Source organism: Pristis pectinata, chromosome 3, assembly GCF_009764475.1.
Source record: "Pristis pectinata isolate sPriPec2 chromosome 3, sPriPec2.1.pri, whole genome shotgun sequence".
NCBI classification, from domain to species: domain Eukaryota; kingdom Metazoa; phylum Chordata; class Chondrichthyes; order Rhinopristiformes; family Pristidae; genus Pristis; species Pristis pectinata.
In genome coordinates, this window is record NC_067407.1 from 63,199,968 (window position 1) to 63,222,372 (window position 22,405).

Below are 22,405 nucleotides of genomic sequence, written 5' to 3' on the forward strand. Positions count from 1 at the left end.
GTAGAAACAAGGACTTTTTGTACTGGCGTGATTGAATAAACTGCATTGATAAGGTAGACTAATGTTGACTAACAGTGTTTTATTTCTGTGGTGTTAATCATAAAAGCAATATCAAAATTATTTAGAACATGTCTTTAGTATTTTAAAACTGTATGTGCTGGAGTCGAGTGTGCATTAGTTTCTGAAAATAAACATACAGTAAAGCAAAAGCGGATTATTACAGTAATCGAAACTTGAAATAAAAGCATCGAGTGTTGGAAACAAGTCCAGGCAGCATGTATGGAGAGAGAAACAAAACCATTACTTAAAGTCACTGATTCTTTATCAGAATAGTTCTGATGAAAACCCATTGAACTGAAGCAGTATCTCTGCACAGTTGCTGCCAGACCTGCTGCATGTTTCAAGTGTTTTATGCCTTTTTTATATAGAGTGGAGTTTGCTTTGTGTTTGATTTCATATTGAACAGTAAGCTGCAATGTCTCATCTTGATCTACCCTGAAAATGAATAATTTAGTTCTAGGAGGGGAGAGTAAAAGCAGGTGATACATGTTTAACTTCTTAGTGGATTGAATGATGCACAGAAAGGGAGTGGAAATTCGATCAAGAACTCTTGGTCAGCTTTGTATATCTCAGAATAGCTGCCTTAAATATCATGTATTTGACAGTAGCTTGCCTGTTTACTTGTCATCACTCTAAAGTAATGAAGATGAAGGCCTTTCTGAAACTTGCCTTCTTTTTCTACTTTCTCACTGCAGAAATGCTTCACTGATGAGGAATTATTATGGTGGAATATATCATCGGACTGTTCATAGAAAATGTTGTTCTGCTCAAGACTGAATTTTTGTAGCACTTCTTCATTCCTTATTATCATGATTTACCACGTCTAAGGACAGAGTTGAAGTGAACTTTAAGATTTCTGATAATGACTTCTCATGATTACTGGTTTATTTTAAATTTAAATTTTTAAATTTTATTTACAGCGTGGTAACAGGCCCTTCCAGCCCAACGAGTCCGCGCCGCCCATTTTAAACCCAATTAACCTACCCGTACATCTTTGCAATGTGGGAGGAAACCGGAGCACCCGGAGGAAACCCACCCAGACATGGGAGAATGTACAAACTCCTTACAGACAGCGACGGGAATCGAACCCCAATTGCTGGTACTATAATAGCGTCTTGCTAACCGTTATGCTACCATGCCGCCCAAAGGTTTATTTGGATAAGAATGTACAAGGCATGGTTAGTAAGTTATCACTCCCTATTATGACCTAAATCAGTATTAACTAAATGTTATGGTGTGGATGTACATTTTAATTTTCTGCTGTCAAACACGTTGAACCTAAATGATAAGAACTCATTGATATCATTTATGACTAGTTTATTTTTATGTTTGGGATGCAAGAATGACATTTCCCTTTACTGTTTCTTTATAAGCTTGCTGCAATCATTAATTTTGGGAATTGGGTTGCAGGTGCAATCTCAAGGGTCTGAAATTTAAATGAGTTTCAATTTATTGTCGTGGTTGGAGATAGCCCAAAGTGGACAAATATCAGGTGTGTCAGACTAAGCAAAATTAATTAAACAAGAGCTACCATATGCTGTGAGAATCATTGTAGAAAGTGGAATGATCGCATATGGGGGGCTGAATTTGGAAGTTTATTCAAGGATTTTTTTGGATATGACCAGTTAAAATTTATGATATCAAGTGTTCTTAAGTGCAAAGGTGTTTCATTCTACAGCACTGCTATAACTGGCATTGATGGATGAAATTTAGGTTAAAAAAAAGTGTCTACTTTTTATTCAGGATATTCCAGGCAAAGAAGATTTGCTTTTTTGATCTTGATCTCAGCAGTGCTCATTACTCTAATTTGTGACCTAAGTTCTTGCATTAAAAATGTATCTGTATTGTTGATATTTAATTAAATACCCTCAGCGAAAAGTGTAGTATTCCCTTGAAAATGAAAATAGATGACAGTTTAACATATTCCCTTTGAATGTTTCAGAAAGTTCATTATGAGATGGTGTGGTGAACTGAGGTTATATACACATTATTTAATTCTTTTTTGCAGGTCATAAATGATCGTTGCAGTCAAAAATTATTAATAAACACTCAGTTCCATTTCTTTGCTCCCTGCTTTTTGATTTGAAAATATATCCTGTCCCTTTGAGCTGACTAATTTGTCTATGGCATTATTGATTTTTCTAGACTAATTCTAACGAGAAAAATACTTGCAACTCTTGCCCTTCCTGCACAGTCTTCTGTATGACATCTGACCATTTACCTTGGCGTCAGATCTTATGGTGTTCAGTTCACCCCAACCAACTACTAGAATTGTTGTCCACAGTCTTAGGTGCAGAGGACTCCTGAAGCATCCTAGACTCCAGCAGCATGGTCTGGATGGTGGCCAGTCCTTCAGTGAAGTGAGGAAACCCTGTGCCCAGTCATTGAAAGCTTTGAGAGCTGACAAAACCTTGCACATAGCTTTCTAAACTGTAAAATTAATAGCATTTAAATGTCCCTGACATCCAGGGACACACACAACTATTAAAATTAAAGTAAATAATAAGAATGAGATTGTTACATCTTCTAAAAAATAAAGCCAACCCCCAAAACACCTAAAAGTATGTATTAGTAATTAAAAAGTATTGGACTAAAGTAAGGTAATTAAAATAAATGCAATTACCTTCCAATTTGTCTCCTAATTTTCAGCTCTGCAGTCCTTATTGAATCGACTGGAGTGTTCATGATCTAACCTGGCCAAGAAGTGACTTTCTCAGCATTAAAGCTGGGTAAGTCTAGACAGAGTGTCACCCACTGCTGCCAAGTAAGCTTGGGACTTCTGCATTTGGCATGCCATTTAAATGGCTGATAGCAACTGCTGGCATTAGACTTGTGTCTTTTTTCCACCTTCACTGGAAGTGGAAATATAGTGCTTTAAACTTGATTCCTTTTAAGGGCTTCAACATTACATCACTGGACTACTCTTCGTATAACCAAAGAAGTAACCCACAGAGCTGGACGATCAATACAGACTTGCGAGTTCAAATCCCCACCATGGCAGCTGTGGAAGTTAACTTCAGTTTAAAAAAAAATAAGTTTCAGTTTTAGTAATTATAACTCTGAAGCTACTGGATTGTTGTAAAAACCCATCTGATTCACTGATGTCCTTCTGAGAAGAAAATCTGCTGCCCTTAATTGCCCTTAATTAAAAGAAAAAAGTTTAAAACTGGGCATCATGAGGTACTGTGAACTGTTATCAGCAGCAGAAATGTACACAAACACGATCTGTGACCTCTTGGCCTAGCGTATTGCTCAGTCCACGCGAGACTTAAACTGAGGGATCAACGCTAGTTCATTGAGAGATGCACAAGAGCATTCAGGGAGCAATGATGGACATACCTAAAAATGAGTTGACAACCTGACAAAGTTGCAAAGAAACGACATGTACTAGACATAAGCAATCCAAGAATAGTGGATCAGACAAAGCTCAGCAATCCTGCCACAACAGGTCATGAATGGTGGGCTCCAAAGACGCCAACATCCCCAGTGCTGGCAGAGGCTTGATGCAACCTTGTTCAGTTAGGTTAATGATTTATCTTGGCTTTGTCCAGAGATCCCCACCATTACTGAAGCGTAAATTTAGACAATTTGCCATCCCATCAGTCTATATTTGGTCACCAGCAAAGTGATGGAAGGTGTCTTCAACAAGCAGCATTTAGTCTCCAGTAACCTGCTTACTGATCTTAGTTTGGATTTGGCCAGTGCAACTTGGCTCCAAACCTCATTACTGCTTTTATCGGCTGAAACATGGTGAGGTGAGAGTGTCTGCCACTGACATCAAGACAGCATTTGGTTGCGTCGAGCCCAGTAAGATTGAAGTCAGTTGGCAGTGAGGGAAAATACTTCAATGGTTGGACTAATGCATCACAAAGGAAGTAAGTTGTGGTTGTTAGAGGTCAATCATCCTAGCCCCAGGACTTATCTGCAGGACAGTGTCCTGAGTCCAACCATCTGTCTCATCAATGACCTTCCATCACAAACTCAGAAATGGAGATTTTTGTTGATATTGCACAATGTTAAATTTCATTTGCAATTCTCAGTATGTGAAGCAGTCCTTGCTACATGCAGCAAGACTTGGACAGTATTCAGCCACGGCTACGTTAATGGCAAATAACATTCATCTTATAATGATCAACTCCATCCAGCGAGAATATAACCACCTACCTTAATGTTTATTCCCATTACGGAGTCCCCCACCATCAACCTCCTGAGGGTCACTGTTGATCAGAAATTCAACTGGACCATCCACATTATGATCACACAAGCAGGTCAGAGGTTTCCTGCAGTGAGTGTTTTGCTTCCTGACTCCCATGTGCCTTTTCACCACTTACAAGTGATGGAATATGCTCTCCACTTGCCTGGATGAATGCAGTTCCAACAACTCTCAGTTTGACGACATCCAAGACACATCAGCCTGCATGATGGCACTCAACCAGCACCCCAGTTAATCAATTCTTCTATCACCAGGGTACTGTAGCTACAGTGTATGCAGTCTCCAAATTGGACTGCAGTTGCGCACCTCAGCTACTCTGACAGGACTTCCCAAATTCATGATGTCCGTCAAGTCACTGTCCACCCTGAATTGGAAATGTATCGTTGTTCCTACTTCGTTGCTGCGTTTATGCACTGGACTGTTCTACCCAATAGCAATGTGGGAGTATATTTAACAGAAAGGCTGTAGCAGTATAAAAAGGTGGCTCACCACCACCTTTTTAAGGGCAAGGAAAGATGGACAGTAATTGCTGGCCTTGCCAGAAATATCCACATCCCAAGAAATTAGTATATTAAAAATAGTTTAGTTCTAATGTTCATAAGAATCATTGAAATTTACAGAGAGAGGTCATTTTACACATTGTGTTCTCTGATGTTTGAAGAAAGGGCCTTTTTGCTATTCCCTTCAGGCCAATTGCCTTGTATATTCTTTGTATTGTTGAGACCCTTTCCCCAGAATGCCCTGACAGACTTTGATCAAAGACCAGGGGTTGACCTTTGGCTTCTGTCAAAGTTGCAAAATGATTTAAATGATTTTTGAATGATTCTGACATTTAAAAGCTTTTCAAGTTGATGTAAATGAAAACAAATCATTAATAATTGAAACTATATTAAAATAATTAAAAATAATGACTTGCCTATTCCACAGAGAATCCCCATTAAAATGAATGGAATCTTTCATCCTACAGGAGGTCTGGACCTTGTAGGATTGGAGAGATGAATTCCCCAGCCTAATTCTGGAGAATCTTGGTAAAACCAGGCTGGACTCCACTTGTAGGAGTTCATGACCGAGCTTAATGAGACATGTAGCATTAGGTGTCACTTGGTAAGTTCTGAACTTAGTTGGTCCACTTACATCTGAGACTTGCTTCTGTGGGAATGACTGAGTACTGGTAGTTTTGTTGGAATTGCTGGCCATACCCAGGAGAATCATCATCTCACACTCGTTCAGATTGAATTTCCTTTCTCTGCTCATTTGACCATTCAACTGATACGTCACTGCATAAACAACATTTTTTTTCCTGTCAACTAGATGACCGCATTTTTAGCATCTGCAGATTTTTCTATTCAATTTCCTACATTTAAGTTTTAATCACAGATACTGTATACTGCAACAAGCAAAAGTCTATCACTGATCCCTGTGGAATGCCAAAGGTAGATAGCCTTCCACTAAAATATTCAGTTTCTTGTCACTGAACCATTTTGGATCCAAATTGACACTTTTCCCATGGATCCCATGAGATTTTGTTTTTTTTTCTGAGCAGTCTGTCTTCTAAGACCATGTCAAAAACCTTGCCAGGATCATGGAGATAACATCAAATATATCACCCTTATTGACCCTCATTGTCACCTTTCCAAAATAATTTTAAATCAAATGTGATCTTCCCTGAATTAATATGTGCTGAAAGTTCTTGATTAATTGTGCATTTCCAAACAGTAATTTACAGAGTCTTTTGATATTTGTTCCAGTAATTTGATCCAGTTATCTCCGATGCAAGGCTATTTGGCATGCTATTACTATGTATATTTTCTTTTTTTAACAAAATTAACTCAACAGTTTGTCATCCTCCAGCACTCTGCATGTGACTAGAGATGGTTAGAACCTCTTTTTTTTCCTCCTATAATGTTTGACCGTGCAATGGAACAAAATTAATTGCTTAACATCCACACCCGTTGTTTACGACAGTAAACCTAATTTTCAAATCAAATTTTACTTTTTCCATTCTTGGGGATTGCAACATTTGGCATTTTAAACCAGTGCACATTTATTGAAACACTTAACTCATGCAATCACTCCTAATACTTTCCATGAAATACTAAAAAGATAAAGAAAGCAAAATGTGGTAATACTTGGCAATGAAATAACTCACAAAATGTGGATGTAATTTATAAATTCTTTAAAATAGTATTTGAAGGTGTAGTTCTTTCTCTTGTGATTGCAGAAATACAGGATTTCAATCTCCTCACATGTAGAGAGTTTCTTGACTGAAGTTGTTAGCATGGCCCATGGGAAATCAACAGGGCCTGTCATGGAGAGTAACTTTGGTACCAGTATTTGCTTGGTGGCAAACTTCCCATCTTGTGTCTCTCAACTGTTACATTTTAGAATGAGATAACATGCCTATCATAGAGACTTACTTTGGAAGAATGCACTGATAGTTTCTGTAACTGATGGCCAGCTTGTCACTTCACCACCGCCCACATAAATCAGTAGCGTAGTGGTTAGTGTAATGCTATTACAGTGCCAGCGACCTGCGTTCAATTCCTGCCACTGTCTGTAAGAAGTTTGTACATTCTCCCCGTGTCTGTGTGGGTTTCCTCCCACATTCCAAAGACGTACAGGTTAGGAGTTGTGGGCATGCTACATTGGTGCCGGAAGAGTGGCGACACTTGCGGGCAGCCCCCAGCACGTTCTCAGTAATGTAAAAAGATGCATTTCACTGTGTGTTTCGATGTTCATGTGACTAATAAATAAATATCTTATCTCATAAATAGCACCTATTTGTGGGGAAGAGTACAATGAATAATATTTTTGTGTATTCTCTAATGAATTGGAATATGAATTGGTTTGGCATTTTTATTGCAGATGATTTTGGCCACCATTTCTACCCTCCTGTAAAACAAAAATAAATCACAATGCCTTTAAAAATGAGTAAATACTAACTACCAAAAAAAGATTAATTTTTGATTTCTGAAGAAAAGCTATCTTTCTGTGTAATTAAACCTACAGTGATTTTGATTTAAACTGATTGATGTGGAAGATTGTTCTCTGCATGTTGCCTGCGAATGTCCAAACGTATCTATAAATCTACACAAGACTAACTTGTACACTCCAATTGCAACAACTGTATAATGAAAAGAATAATGTTTCAAAGATGCACAATATGACTGCTCCATTGATTATTGGAATGAACATTCTAATGCAGGTGTATTTGACAGCATGGGAGTCCAGTTTTTCTAGAAGTTGCTTTAGATGAGGGCATGAAATTGCAATCTTTTCCCCCTAGTTACCCACTAGGTACAGCAGACAAATTTTGGAACAGATACATATAGATGGAGGAAAATTTTTATTTTTGAAAATCTCAATTGCTGTCAATCAGCCTCTGGCACTGTAAATTTAATTTTATGAATGTGGAGCTTCAATTCTTGTCTACTAGTTTTGGAAATTTTTAGAAAAGATGTACCTTTTTAATGTTTTTTTTTCCTCAATCCATTCCTCCTTTTGTTCCCTCATTACTTTATGTAATTGATTTTAATATAATTTATACTTTGTTTATACTGGCTGGTTTAGACTCTGTGCTTCAGTGAAGAAATTTTGATCTAATTGGTTGAACAGCCATGCCAATACTTTATTCTGCTAATCCCCTGTCCCTTTTGGGTGATTGTGTGTGTTGGATAAGACCCTTGAGATAAAGTCTATATCGCAAAAACCCTTGAAAACTCAGGGCGCTGTCAGCTGAATAGTGATCTCTGTTACTTTTCTGCTGATAGCAGAAGCTAGGCTGATACCTTTTCATAAAAGCATTTGTCGGTGATTGTTGTTTCACTGGTCTCTTGCTGCTTGAAGCTTAAAATTCTATTTGCAAACTGGAAAACCAAGAGAAAGTAGCAAAATAGTTTTTTGAAATTACTTCCTTAGTTATCATAATAAGCATTGAGCTGAGCAGACGTTCATAAGCTGCTTAATCTTTACTAATGATGTTTATGTCTATAAGAAAATACAGATGTAAAGCCAGATATATGCCCTGGCAATATCCTATTACCCCGAATATAAACTTACCTGGTACACAGCAGGTAAATTATTTATCCACTTGCTAGGGTTGCTTTCTTTTTACCTGTTGATTTATCATCAGTATTTGAGATTAACTGTCAGTAGTAACATCTGCCTTTAATGCTTAGAGATTTCTGGTTGAGGATTTTGTTTATTAAAAATCCATTCCTTGTGGTCTTCAAAAAATATATTGTCATATATTTTCACATTTAACTGATGATCAAAGACATTTCAGCTTCAGTAAGAAATGCTTTTATTATCTGAATGAGCATCATGCAAAGCAGTGCAGTTGCTTTTAATTAATTGCGTGGATCAGTTTGGAAAGGGAAGAGGCTATCATGGCATGAATTATGTGAAGGATTTTGCAAATCATTTGCGGTAAGTAAAGCCAATAGCTTGGTATGCAGTACTTGTAATCACTGCTTTGAATGTTGTAAATGAAATATATTATTAGTACAGAGCTTCTGTACAATTACCTACCATTATTTTAATTATATAAACCTACCATCGGGCTCTTCAGTAACTGATGATTCCAAAGTACTGGTAGTTGTAGGAGAAGGTTCATGCAAGGGTGCTCTGGAGCGAAGCCCCCGTTCTCGTGTAAATGCAGGATTTTGATCTCTCTGTATTTCATTACTGCCAAACAAATTGCTCTGGTATTGCCTGCTACGAGGTATGGATTGTGGTACGACTTGTACAAGGGGTGGTGGCTCATATTCTCTTGGAGTAAGGCTACGAATGCATTCCTGCTCCAGTTTGGTTATGATCACAGACTGATTATTAACAAGAGCAGACAACACTGCATACTTCTGTTCCAGTTGTCTATACTTGGTGGCCATTCGCAGAATTTCAGCTGTGGAATTAAGAACTTTGTTCTCCAGCTGTGAAATTTCCAGTGAGTTGTCCCTTTTACGAATAATCTCGTGTAGGAGCTGCATATAAAGCTGTGTTACACGTGAATTCATATTCCGACTCTCCTTTCGTAGCAGTTTTACCTCATTCACAATGCCACCATCCACCTCCACTAAGAGTTGAAGGTTTTCAATTTGCCGTTTCTGCTTGGACATAATGTCTTTTAAGTCCTCTACATCCATTCTAGTTATTCCGTTATAATCTCTTTCTGGCCCCTTTGAACTGACACAGATTGGACCAGTTATCCTTTGATCTGGGACCAAGAACGTGTAGGAACATTTGTTGCTGCTATTAGGTGAACGTCTGTAGCGGTTATGAACAACAGAATGTACTGCGAGGTTGCTTCCAGCTTTAAGTTGTTCCCTCTTGCCTCCTGCAGATATGAGACTAACTAACAACAGACACAAAGTCCAGGTGAATGGATTCATGTTGACTAGGAGAAAGCTGAGAGGAAATTTCGTCTCTGAAGAGATAATTCTGTAAAATAAGATTTTTATTAGTTCTATGCCAATAAATGTAAGTTGCCATGCAAATAAAATAGGAATATAACATATTCTAAAATGTTAATTCTATTCTGTAAACTCCAGTCTAACCACTTATTTAATTGATAAAGTGACTACAATCCTATCTTTCAAATTGATTTGCACATTGTTTTCAAAATCTAAAACCCGTAAATTCAAGCAGCATTACTACTGGCTAATAATATTAATTGAATAATAATTCAGTTAAGAGTTACACTTATGTAAAAACTAAGCACACATCCTACTGAACTTTATCTCTACCTCACCCTGACTTGAACTGAACTACTGCATGTCAAGGGCAGTCAAACTACTGCTGTTTACCATTAGTCATACTAAATGTTAGAATTGCTTCAATTGAAAGCTTTTAATTGAAACAATCTTTACTGTCAGAAACTGCACAACATGAGCCCATGTCAGATGGGAATACAGTCACTGTATAAACAAAGTATTAAAGCTCTGTAATAGGCCTGAACATGGTCTACATTCTATTTTATGCAACAATCTATTCTTCTCACGTCTTTTGTACTTATTATTAAGATTGGAATTGGGTGGCATTGTGCTGAGATATTGCACTCTGAGCAATAGTGCCTCCTTATTCGGTCATACCAAGTACAGGTCTGGGTTTTGATATTCAAAATCTAATTATTGCTGAAATACTCTTCATTTAACTTCTGTGGTTAATGCACTTTTTTGGAACAAAGAGGTCCGGCAAATATTTCCATGTCAATTGTAGAATAAGATTGCCCAAAAAATAGTTGTTTTGTTTACATCGGTTCCAACAGGGAACTTGACTCGGTAGGTCATGGGGAGTTTGTTCCTTCAATTATATTCATTCTTGATTTTCAAAAACTCTCATTTATGTGCTGTTCAGAGAATTTTTATCACTTGGTGATCAAATATGGCAGGAAATTCCCTATATAGGTGACCCCAGTGTTGCAGTGGTTGGGGTAACAGAAATGCATCCTTAAGGAATTTACATATCACTACCAAAAAATCTGAACTTTGTGATAAAAGTAAATTAACAATTTTTTTTCAACTCGATACTGGCAATTTTCAAGGAATGCAACCCCCACTGTGCAGGATTGGCTGTCTTGTGAAATATTAGGTGTGTAATTTTTACATTTATCACTTCCATTCACTTGAATGTTTATTATCTTGAAGTTAGAAATTACTGTTTTACCTTGAAAGTAGAAATCTCTGGAATGTTTCCAATATAACATGTTAGCAAGAATAGAAATACAAAGATGAGGCGGATTAATTCTTGCCAGGGACAAATGTGGTGTGGGAGGGGGGGTTTCAAATTCATGGGGCATTGGGACTGAATTCTTGGCCACATATGAGACAAATGGGCTTTACATCAATGGGACTGGGTTCATATCCTTGCAGGGAAGTTTACTTATGTTTAAACTAAATTAGCAGTATATTGAATTATAGAAGGAATGGGAGTGTCAGTACTAAAGAAGTATGGTATGAATTGAAACAGAATTTACTGTCAGAAGCTGCACGACATGGACCCATGTCAAGGAGGAATATCAACACTGAATAAACGAAGCTACAGAACAGGCTTTAAGGCAAACACCTGCAAGTTTAAAACATAATGTGGTGAATATATTTGATGAACTGCAAACACAATTAACAGTGTTGAAATTTAATGATGTGGGGTTAACTAAAACACAGAAAAAAGACATGAGTAAACTTTTTTGTTGCTGGATAGGTGTTAAAGCTAGAAAGGGGAGGTAAAAAGGAGGTGGGATGGCAGGCCTGATTAAAAATTGATATTTCATTGCTGGAGAGCTAGATTTTCCCAGTGGCGGTGATGAGCAGAATCCATTTGGTTAAAGTTAAGAAAGAAGAATGCAACAATTATACAATGGAGTATTCTGTAGGCCACCAATGTGATAAGCAGGAGATGGAGGGGAGCAATGTTGCATGGAAATTACAGAGATGTGCAAGGACTTTAGTGTTAATTTTGGTTGATTATTCTTGAGTACAAGGTAAGAAGGGGAGGAGTTTCTGAAATACTTCAGTTTGTGTCAGGCCTAATGAGGATGGAAGTCTTGTTGGATCTGATTCTGTGGATTGAGATGAACTAAGTACCAATAGGAAAATACTTGAAGAATCGTGATCATCTTTTTATGTTTAGATTGGTAGTAAAAAAGGGTAAAGAGCAGTTGGATAATTCATGTGAGAACCAGGCTGCATATTGAAAAATTAGAAAGAAAGTGAAAATGAAAATGTGATGGGCGAAGAATAAATGAAAAAGGAAAGACAGTTCACAAAAAAGAAAGCCAAAAAGTCTCCTAAAGACATATAAACATTAAGCTTCAAATAGTACAACTGAATTAACCTTCACATGATAGGTGCACTATGTTTTTCCAATAAGATAATTTTTAAAGGTTGCACATTGTTTGTGATGAAGCCTTGCTTTTGGTGTGATAAAGTTGTCATTGGGGAGGCTTGGAAGACAGAATTTGGCCTGTGATTTCAGCTAGTGAACCTTGTTGGACGTCTAACTGACTTGGAATTCTCAATGATTTCATTGTGAAATTGTTAAAGCTGTAGGGCAAATTCGTACTCCAGTCCATGCTGTTTCTTCCAGTATGGCCTAGAGTGCAGTCTTTCATTGGCAACCCAGCTCCCAGCACATTGACAAGGTGCAGGACAGCACGGTGCCTCTTGCGGTGAAAGTGTCTGCTGCACTGACAAAAATGGTATTGACAGCAGTGACTCCCCTGCTCATCCACTGTCAAAACTGCTATTTAAATTGAATGTTTCTAAATAAAATAAAGGATTCAAATTAAAGGATAAAACACATTTGTGCAAAAAATTAAAACATTTGAACTAATTTAATTAAATCAAATAAAGATTTTCTCCTGGCAGGTGGTTTCCCCCATTGATTTTAATAGCTGTACTGCAGGTGTCAGGTTATCCTGGTGCAGATCCAGCAGGTAGTTTTCTCACTCTGAGAGCTGGGAAACCTGCAGAAGTTCAGGCTGCTTTGTTGGGTTCCATGAAGCACTGAAATCTTGCAGCTGGCGATTTGCTTAGTAGAAGTCAGCACTACAGCCTCCACTTAAGATTTAACCAATTACAACTATATTCGCTAGTAGATCTGTTGTGAATCACAGCAGACTGTTTTCCTTATTTGATGAGTAATGCAAAGAAATTTCAACTATCTTGTGTTCCAAATGAGGAATGTTACTCGAGAATAATGTGAGTTGAAGGTGAAATTAGACGTCAGTAGCACCAGCTCTCGCTTAGTTTTTGTGTGAATCTCTGCTGAACTCGTTAAATTTAGCTTAGTGGCCTGGATTTTCCATAGTGGGGCCCAGAACACATACTTGCAACTGTTTCCACACCACCCCCCCCCCCCCCCCCCAACCTGTCCCCCTGAATTGCATTTTCTAGCTCCAGTGGATTGATCTTGCAAACCCCATTATTCCAGGACCAAGCAGCCAATTCTGAGCCATAGTAAAGTTTAAAATAAAGTAACTGAGTCATATGATTGGGACAGCCCTTTTACAAAATTCTTCTGATAGCTTTGGACAGGCAGCAAAGCCCTGACCTAGCATTGTGACTTGTCAAATCTATCATGCTTTTTCATTGTTTCTGAATGTCCAGGCTGCCATAAGCTATGAGAGCAGGTTCCCAAGAGTAAATATTGGAGAATCTCAGCAAGCTCCTGCTCTGCCCTGAAGCTCCATATGGAGTTATGTGGTGGAGCATAGCTGGGATATTGCCAGAGACATTTGATTATTAGTTTCAGGACTTTGTATTCATGTGGAATTCCTGAAGTTTGCAAGCTATTTTATTCTGAGAAGTCTTGGCAGTTCTCTACAGAGGTTCTGGTGAAACCCAGAAAATTCCAGTCCATTATTTAATTTGTTAATTGTCTGTAATTCAAGTAAAAGAAATTGAATGTTCAGTCAAAATAACTCCCAAATGAAAGAGAAACCCAAGGGTGTGTGTCTATGTATTTATTTTAGGTGGTGAGTGATCTTAAAATTGATCTGAGCAATTTTAAGGCAGCAATTATTTACATATATTAGAAAAGGTGGTAGTACTTATCTTCATCACTTTGGGCTGAGAAGGACTTGTTTCCACTCCACTTTTGTGGGTTCTGAGGTGGTTGTAGAGTCCTGTGCAGGATCAGCAGACTCTGCCACATGTTGGCAAAATGATACTTGACAGGGAAGGACATACTTGAATAGAGAGAGTGCAGCGTTGATTCCTTTGATGGGCCGTTTGTCTCATGAGGAGAGATGTAGCAGACCAGGCTTGAACTCTCTTAAGTTTAGGTGATTTCATTGAAATCTACGAGATTTTTCAGGGCTTGGAAAGATTGATGTTTCCTCTGGCGAGATGTCAAGAACAAGTGGTCACACTCTCATAATAAGGGATTGGCCATTCACAACAGAATTGAGAAGAAATTTCTTCACCCCGACGGTGGTGAATCTTTGAAATTCATTACCCAAGAACGCAATGGAGGCTCAGTCACCGAGTACATTCAGGACAGAGATCGATAGATTTTTAGATAGTAGAAAATCAAGGGATACAGGAATAGTGCAGTTTACTGGTACTAAGATAAGAGATCAACCATAATGTGGTGGAGCAGACATAATGGGCCAAATGCCTTGCTCCTAATTCTGTTTCTCATATTAACTCACTGACTGACGTTGAGATAATTTTTATATTGCAATAGAGATGAGGAAAGTTGAATAATTTCCTGTTTGTCCTGTAGATTAACTCCACTCCATCTGGGAACATGTTGGAGGTGAGGTGAAGTATTACACTAAGGAAGATCAAGAAGAAGATAGCATTGTTATGTCCTTGCCTGGTCCCATGCTGCACTGGGATTGTGCCTCTGTTGACGAGGATTGTAGTTAGTATGTCATCCTGTAGCAGGTGAAGAATGGTAATGGATTAATGAGGGCAGGCATACTTTAGAAGGATTCTCTGTAATACCTCTTGGCTGATGGAGTTGAAAGTGTTTGTTAGGTCAGAAAAGTTAGGTGCAGTCATTCAAGCAGCAATTATAGAAAGAGTTAATGTCATAGACTGAAGACCCTTCATCAGATGAAGGGTCTTCGACCTGAAATGTTAACTGGTTTCTCTTTCCACAGAGACTGCTTGACTGGCTGGGTTCTTCCAGCATTTCTATTTTTGTTTCAGATTTTAGCATCTGCAGTTTTATTTGTTTTCCATTAGGTGCAGTCATTGCTGCTCCTCTGTACATTTTTCTAGGATTTGTTGCATGTGACAAACATGCTCAAGGTGCCTCTTGACAGACAGAATCCCCTTTGGAAGGCACCCTTTGGCCATTAAGACAAGGCAATTAAGGAAAACCTTGCAGTGACTTCCTCTTTGACAGCTAGCGGGATGATCCTTGTAGTTATCACTGAAGGACTTGATTCCTTTCTTGAAGATGGTCAAAATTACTGCATTTCTAAGATTTCAGACATGTTCTGCTCTTCCCTGATGGAGGTCATTAATTTATGCCAGAGGTGCTTCTCTGCCACTTTTAATTAAAAATTGTATATTTCAAAAGATGATTGTATTTGTCATTATACCACAGCAGATGACAATGGAAACTGCATTCATGTAAAGGGTTTTATAACATAGGTCAAATTTTGTGAGGTAAGCAATTTACCCACTGAGGGAGCAGTTTATGTAGAAAATGTTTATCTATCTGATTTTTAAAAATTAAACATTTTGACAAGATTTTTCAAGGCTGTTTTAAAAATATTTTTTGTGTTATTCTCTGACATCATTTGCATGTTTAAGATCCCTAAATGAGTTCGGATGGGATGAAATATTCTGAATGAAGAGTAAAGTCAATACAATAATTTGTTTCTCATTTTAAAAATAAACTCCTTCAGTTTGCTTTTCCAGCAAGTGTATATAATGTTCTGATTGGTGGATGCAAAATGAGATCAGAAAAAATGTTAGAATATTCTAGTCATGATCAGATTTTATCCTGCTTCAAAGTCTTTGATTCCAATGTACTTTTATATGCAGTGCTGAATGCTGCCTTAATATTGAGAAAAGATTCCAGGTGATGCATAATCAGCTGGCAAATATTGGGGTAAGGTGGTTTAAGGTACATTTTAAAGAGACTTTGGAAAATGGGGAGTGATGTAGCAAGGTGTGGTCTTTAAGGCCAAAGGGAGAGCAGTTTAAGTGTGTGGGTTCATAATAATTGGAGGCTCAACCATGGTTATTAGAGTAGGAAGAGCAGAATGCATGTAAAACTAGATTTGGAAATTCAGTGAAATAGAACAGGAGGAAGATGGAGCATTCATTAAGACTTAGGAAATGTTTACAAAGTACCCTTATTAATGACAAGGATGCATGTTATTTTTAAAAGATGTTGGGGTGGGATTGGATGATGTGACAAGATTAAAGCTGCAGGACATCTGCAATCCCTTTTGAATCAATGGTTGACAGCCCTCAGAAATGAGGAAATTCTTCCAATAGAGGTTGCTGAATCTTTATTGTTTGCTTTCTTTGGGGTTAACACCAAGTACTTTTGCTTCAGTACTGACCACAGATTCTAAACCATGAGTTTAAAGTTTAGGCCTAAAGAAAATTCCTCAACTGTTGCTGCGGTATTTAACATTTCATTGATTGATAATATATTTGAATAATGCCAAGTTTCAGTTTTTAATTTAAATTCATCTTTACTGAATTGAATGTAATTGTCAGTACACTGGAAAATTGTTGTAACTGTGCTTCATATTACTACATAATATTATCAAAAAAGCCACCTGTGTGTAATGGGATTCTCAGTATTTTGGTTGGATTTGTGGTCCAAGTTGTTAAAATAAAAAATGCCTGAAAAGTAAACTTAAGAATGGAACATTGGAGTTGTCCACTGCCTCTTCCAGAGGTTGGATAGTGTTCATTGTATGTTCTGATCTAACTCTGCCATCGTAGGAAGATGCCTACCTAAGATATGACGAGAAAGGAAAGATGATTAGAGAAAAAGTCTGAGTAAAGCTGGTTTAGTGCAACTTCCTACAAAGGATTTGCAAAGAAGCATGGATGGGAGCTGAGATCAGATATCGAGAGAGTCTTTTTAGTTCTTGGCAAATATATGCTCTTTGAAGGACAAGGGAAATTAATAAGATTATGAAAAATATGCATTGTTTAATTGCTTTCTAATTTTCAATGTGTTTCTTTGTTCATATTTTCAAAAGGCCATATTTTAATATGAAATTTCAACATTAATATGTTTGGATAATTTTTTTAAGATCAAGCTATTTTTCTGCAGATGGGAGGAAGATATATTTAAATTAAGCTATCTTGTTATTTAAAAGTAGGAAGTAACTGCTATTGTTGCTCATTGATCAGCAGTGAAAATAACTGATTACTGAAATTGTTCACTGAAATTGTTCAAGGATTTATGAATGTTTTTGTTTAAAGTAACTCATACCGTTCCTTACAAGACCATCTGTGCATTCAATAAATTGAAGAACTTCCATTAGGTCATAACAGTAAAAGAATCAATTTGGAGACCTCATATTGGTGAAATGAGGCATCTTAAATATTGCAGCAGTACCAATAATTTCTATGGTGTTTGTGAGACCCCTTCCATGCTTCCCAAATGCCCTATAATAGTAAAAAAAAAGTTATTGTACCTCTCAAAAGACAAGTGTAGTACTATGCATAGCTTTGGCCTCAGGAGGTTCACAAAATTTCATACAGCATATGAGGTACATCTAAAGTGTATATACACTGCTTCAGTATAGTAAATACAGCTAAGTTTATGCATAACGGTATGCCTAACAGAATGAGATAAATTGCCAGGTAATCTGTTTTTTTTATGATTGCCATTAATTTAGGAATAAGTATGAACAAGACACTGGAATGAATGTAGGTAAAGAACTCTCTTGCTCTCTGAATATGGCTGTTAATTGTTTTTCATTCCCAGCATAGGACAGATGACAGCATATATGGACACATATATTTGTGGTGGTGTGTTTATCCTTACCTGCAAGAAGAGAGCTTCCAATTATACACGGTCTTTCAGAACTTCAGAGCTCTCAAATGCTTTTTGGCCAATGAAATACTGAATCGAAGTGTTTTTGAAGAGTCGTCACTGTTGTAATGTAGACAATCACTTTGCACACTGTTGCGTCCCACAACTGCAATGAGATAAATAGCCAGATAATGGTTGTCATGACCTTCTGACTCAAGTAAGAGTGCCAGGATTTGACCGCTGTCACCAGGTAATACTTGATACAGATAGGCTTATTTTGAATTTCAATCAATTTTTATAAGAAAATATGGAACTTCTCAAATAGTTCATCTTCACTTGTATAGAATCTGAGAAGAGTATGTAGTTCATGACATTTTTGAAATTTTATCCTGCTGAGTCCAGCGTCAGAGGAGAATATTGAATGTAAAACATTTAGAGATGTAGATTGAATGATAACAGCTCAGTTTTTGTATACTTGTTGGATGGATATTGTGTTTATTTAATTTAACTCTTTCTAATAAAATGTATTTTTTGAAGAAAGAAATTGCTATGGCTAAGTTGCAGACTCCTTCAGGAAAACCTTTGAGCAGGTGTTGGTCTCAGTATGCAATAATTTGACCCAGATAGCTTCAGCAAGAAGCCCAAATCAGTTTCATGGCTGAGGTACAGGAATGTTTTGATTGAACGATGTGCAAGAGAACAGGAGCTACTTGGCACCACAAAGAATCTAACAATTTCTCTTTGCAACTGAGTGATACAGTGTCCTTTTGGAGGTTTTGAGGCTGAAAGATCGTTGTGTGAGTAAATAGAGCTTGTGTGCATCATTGAAGACTCATCAATGTAACCTTCTGAAGACCAAGTTCTTAAAGAGGGATGATGTTAACTGAAAAGTGTAAGTTCACCCTTCTGTAGAGAAAAGTGGTTTCTTTGAGCCTAGGGGATGATACAAGCTGTCTCTGACTAGTCAGGGAAATGGCTAAGGCCACTGTCAAGGTTAGAAAACCTAAAGTCAATCTTTCCTGAGCATGGCCCAGTATTCTGCAAGTTTCTGCAAGACTTCACAATAAATATAACGTTGCTACATCAACTGCTGAAGAGAAAACAAAACAGAAGGTGCACAATCTAAAAGGAATCTTAGCACTCTGTCCCTTCTAGTGCATTATAATGCCAATCTCACACTAAAGTTCATTTGTGATGTCTACAGTTAAGGGGCGGGAGTAGTTATAAACAATTAAAAATGACCAGGAAGAGCCTATTCCTTTGTGCAATTTACGTTAACAAAAAGCTCAAAAATGGGGTACAGTACTATAGAAGTTGAGTTACAGTGATCAATGCAGGACTTTTTCTACTCCAACTTACTGCAGTGTGAGCCAACATACCACTTTCCTTCGAAATTGCTTGCTTACCTGCATATTAACTTCCTGTGTCTTATGAACCAGTGCACCAAGATCCCTCTGTATTAGAACATATAAGTCCTTCAGCATTTTTAAAAAATAGTTTTTTTAATCCTACCAACGTGTAGAACATATTTTCACACTTGCACTCCTTCTGCCCCTGTTTTGTCATTTGCTTATTGTACAAAATCATTTAAATTTTTCCTTGCACCTTAAAGCTGGTGATATTAGTAGAATTATATTTTTTTTAAATTAAGGTCTTTGCAAAATTCCGATTCTATTTTGTACGTATTATCATGAATAACTGAAGGAACATCTCATCTGCATGAATAGCATGAGATTCTAAAAAATGTCAAGAGATGTATGCCAGAGAATTGTAATTTCTGGAGGCTTGCAAGCTGAGATTTCAAAAGCATTTCTCATTGTTTTTGTTTTACTTTTGTCATGATGACATGAAATTGAATCGTAAAGATCAGCAAAACAATTGAAGAGGAGTACGTACTAGCAACCATATATGAACAGCATTGAGGTTTCTTAACAACCACCATCTCACAAACTTCCGTAAGATGAGTGAGCAGCTTCTTTAAAATATGAGTCAAGGGGAGAAGTGTTGTTTGGATGTGGCAATAACTTCATGATAGGTTTTGCAATGGGATTTTAAACATCACAGTAAACCATTAGTTGGTGCTTAGAGCCTTAACTTAAAGGCTCATCTGAAAGACAAGAAAACTAATTATGAAGAACTACACTGAACTGTCGATTTATATTTTCTGAAGCGCAGCTCAACGCAGAGATTACATGTTACATCAAGGTGGTGCACATTGTAAGAATTTAACCATATTTAGCAATGCAAAAGTGAAAGTGCTATAAAATTGTGTTTCTTATAGTTATAACTGTAAAACCAAGTAATTAATAATTACTAGTTGTGTATGTGACTTTCTGCTGACATGGTGGCCAGTGGTACACATTTTCCTGTTTACCACGATCAAGTATCTAAGTACACATTTTTAAAAATGTTTTCCTACCACCTTATGATTTCTTTTCTACTTGATGATTTATTTCTTTGCTTGCAATGAGATGAAATCCAAATTGGACATCACCAGCGCTTTTAGTTTTTAGTAACTACAACTGCTTTGACACTGTTCATTCCTTTTTCTTAAATTTCTCTTTCTTTCTGGGAAGGCTTGCTTTGCTACAAAGTTGAATACTGCCCAGTAAACATTAAAATGCTATCAGTAGCTTCCAGCCAACTGACTAGAAACTCAATTTTATACACAATTTTCAAATATTCACTTGTTGATCATTTTCAACATTGACTTTTTAGTTATCAAATTGGGTTGATGGAAATCAGTCTAAACCACATTTGATTTCTGATTTTTTTTTTGTGAGAATTCTCAAATAGTTACCAGCACAGAAGGAAGCAACTGACTTTTCAAATCTGTGCCAGTTCTCTCCAAGAATACACTCTCCACCATAAACCTGGAATTTTCCTTATTTCATTGCCTGATCCAATTCCCTTCTGAAATCTAAGATTGCCTCTGCCTGCACCACCAAGTTAGGCAATACATTCTTGATACTAATATCTTGTGACAGCAGAAGTTTTTCCTCATATAGCCTTTGGTACTTCTGCCAATCTGTGTCCTTTGGTGCCTGACCTTTCTATCATTGGAAACGTTTTCTCTGTCTGGGCCTCTATCAGATCTCCTTGAACCTGCACAAAAGAGAACAATGCCAGTTTCTCCCAGCTTTCTTCTTCAGTCCATCATCCCTGGCAACATTCAAGTAAATATTTTCTGCATCATTTCCATGGCAACAGCACCCTTCCAAAAATGCACCGTACAGAATTAGATCGAACCAGAGTTTTATAAGGTACATCATAACTTTCTTAGTTTTGCACTGTTCCTCTTCATTTTTCTATTTTATACCAATGATTATGAAGTATAGGAACCTTATGATTTACACATGCTTTCTCAATCTATTGTAAACACTATCCAGATGCAGAAGACTGATCTTGATTACCAAAATGTCCAAGATCCAGTTGTGCAGCCTAACCAGTGGCAAGGCCTTAAGTGGGACAGTGAGCAGGCCCCATCCCTGAAAGCTTTGACAGCCAACAAAGTCTGGCTCCCAGATTTGCTGATTGCAAAAGCTGAGGGATTTTTTTAATGCTTCTAACATAGATTTTTAAAAGCTATTACAATTGAAGTAAATAATATTAAAACTAATTATTTCTGTTTAAATAGGAATAAAGTTCACTAAAAGCACTGAGAAAACATTTAAAACAAACCAATCATGTTTTAGAAACTTGCCTTCCTCCTACTCTGCAGCACCATGATTCTCATTGAAACCTGGTGCAGGAATCAAGATAATTTTCCCCAGCATAACTTCTAGGGAACCTCAACAAGACTTGGCTCCATCATTGGACTCCACATGGAATCCAACAGCAGAGTGAACTTACGATGAAGGGTTTTTGACCTGAAATATTGACTCAGTTGCTGTCTCCATGGATCAGGTCCCGGTAGTAGCCAGCAAGATCTGACCCATTAAGAGAAGTGACCAAATTATCTGGTTTTGTTGATTGAAAGATGAATGTTGGCCAGGGTGTGAGGGGTCTCTTCAGTTCTAACTTCAGTTCTGATATTTTAATTGGAAGATAATACCTCAAGCAGTGTTTGAAGTATTATCTTTAGATTAAGAGATGGAAAAGGTGGTGTACGTTATGTGTGTGGGTGTCAAATAGGGTTAAATTCCATGATGATCTAATTCATAGGCAAAGTTGCATTGGTCCTTTTTGACACCATAAACAGGTTTTGCCACTTAGTCCAGATCAATGTCTGGTGATTCTTCTGATCATGGATTGTGGGAATCGGTTTTCAGAATCATCCATCTAAAACAAAAATCTTCAACATCCTTCCTCCAGGTTTTTTGCCTCCACTACAAAACACAATTTGTAATTTGGGGGATTTTATGCTGCAAATAATTTACCAATATATATACTGTAAATAAAGGGAAACCTGTTAGAATTCTTTTTTAGTTGTTGGTGATCTCTAGGTTCACTGACATTGATTGCTCTTGAAAATGGATCCTTTTCAGTGAGATGGCCCCAAGGGTTGCAAATCTGCACCCCTTCTTAACAAATTAATAGTTACATATTCATATTTGCATTTATTTAACAGAGAGATTAATAATTTAAGGTGAAACTAATTATCAAGTATTAAGCTGTCTTTTTCCCCAGTTGCAGCGGTAAGCAAATTGAAGGACATTAATGTACAAG

General features: G+C 37.3%; 2 protein-coding genes across 12 annotated transcripts in view; one reads left to right on the plus strand and one right to left on the minus strand.

Annotated features, from left to right (window-relative positions):
* The window catches only part of ralgps2 (Ral GEF with PH domain and SH3 binding motif 2), a 385,220-nt gene that overhangs the window by 239,476 nt on the left and 123,339 nt on the right, over positions 1 to 22,405 (plus strand). The window lies entirely within an intron of this gene.
* angptl1a (angiopoietin-like 1a) overlaps positions 1 to 22,405 on the minus strand; it is a 61,895-nt gene that overhangs the window by 32,385 nt on the left and 7,105 nt on the right. The window contains exons 2-3 of the mRNA XM_052010762.1: positions 17,750 to 17,903; positions 8,829 to 9,712 (exon numbers count right to left, since the gene is read on the minus strand). Coding sequence (XP_051866722.1) covers positions 8,829 to 9,663 — 835 coding nt within the window. The 5' untranslated portion in view covers positions 9,664 to 9,712; positions 17,750 to 17,903. The remainder of the gene's footprint in view (positions 1 to 8,828; positions 9,713 to 17,749; positions 17,904 to 22,405) is intronic.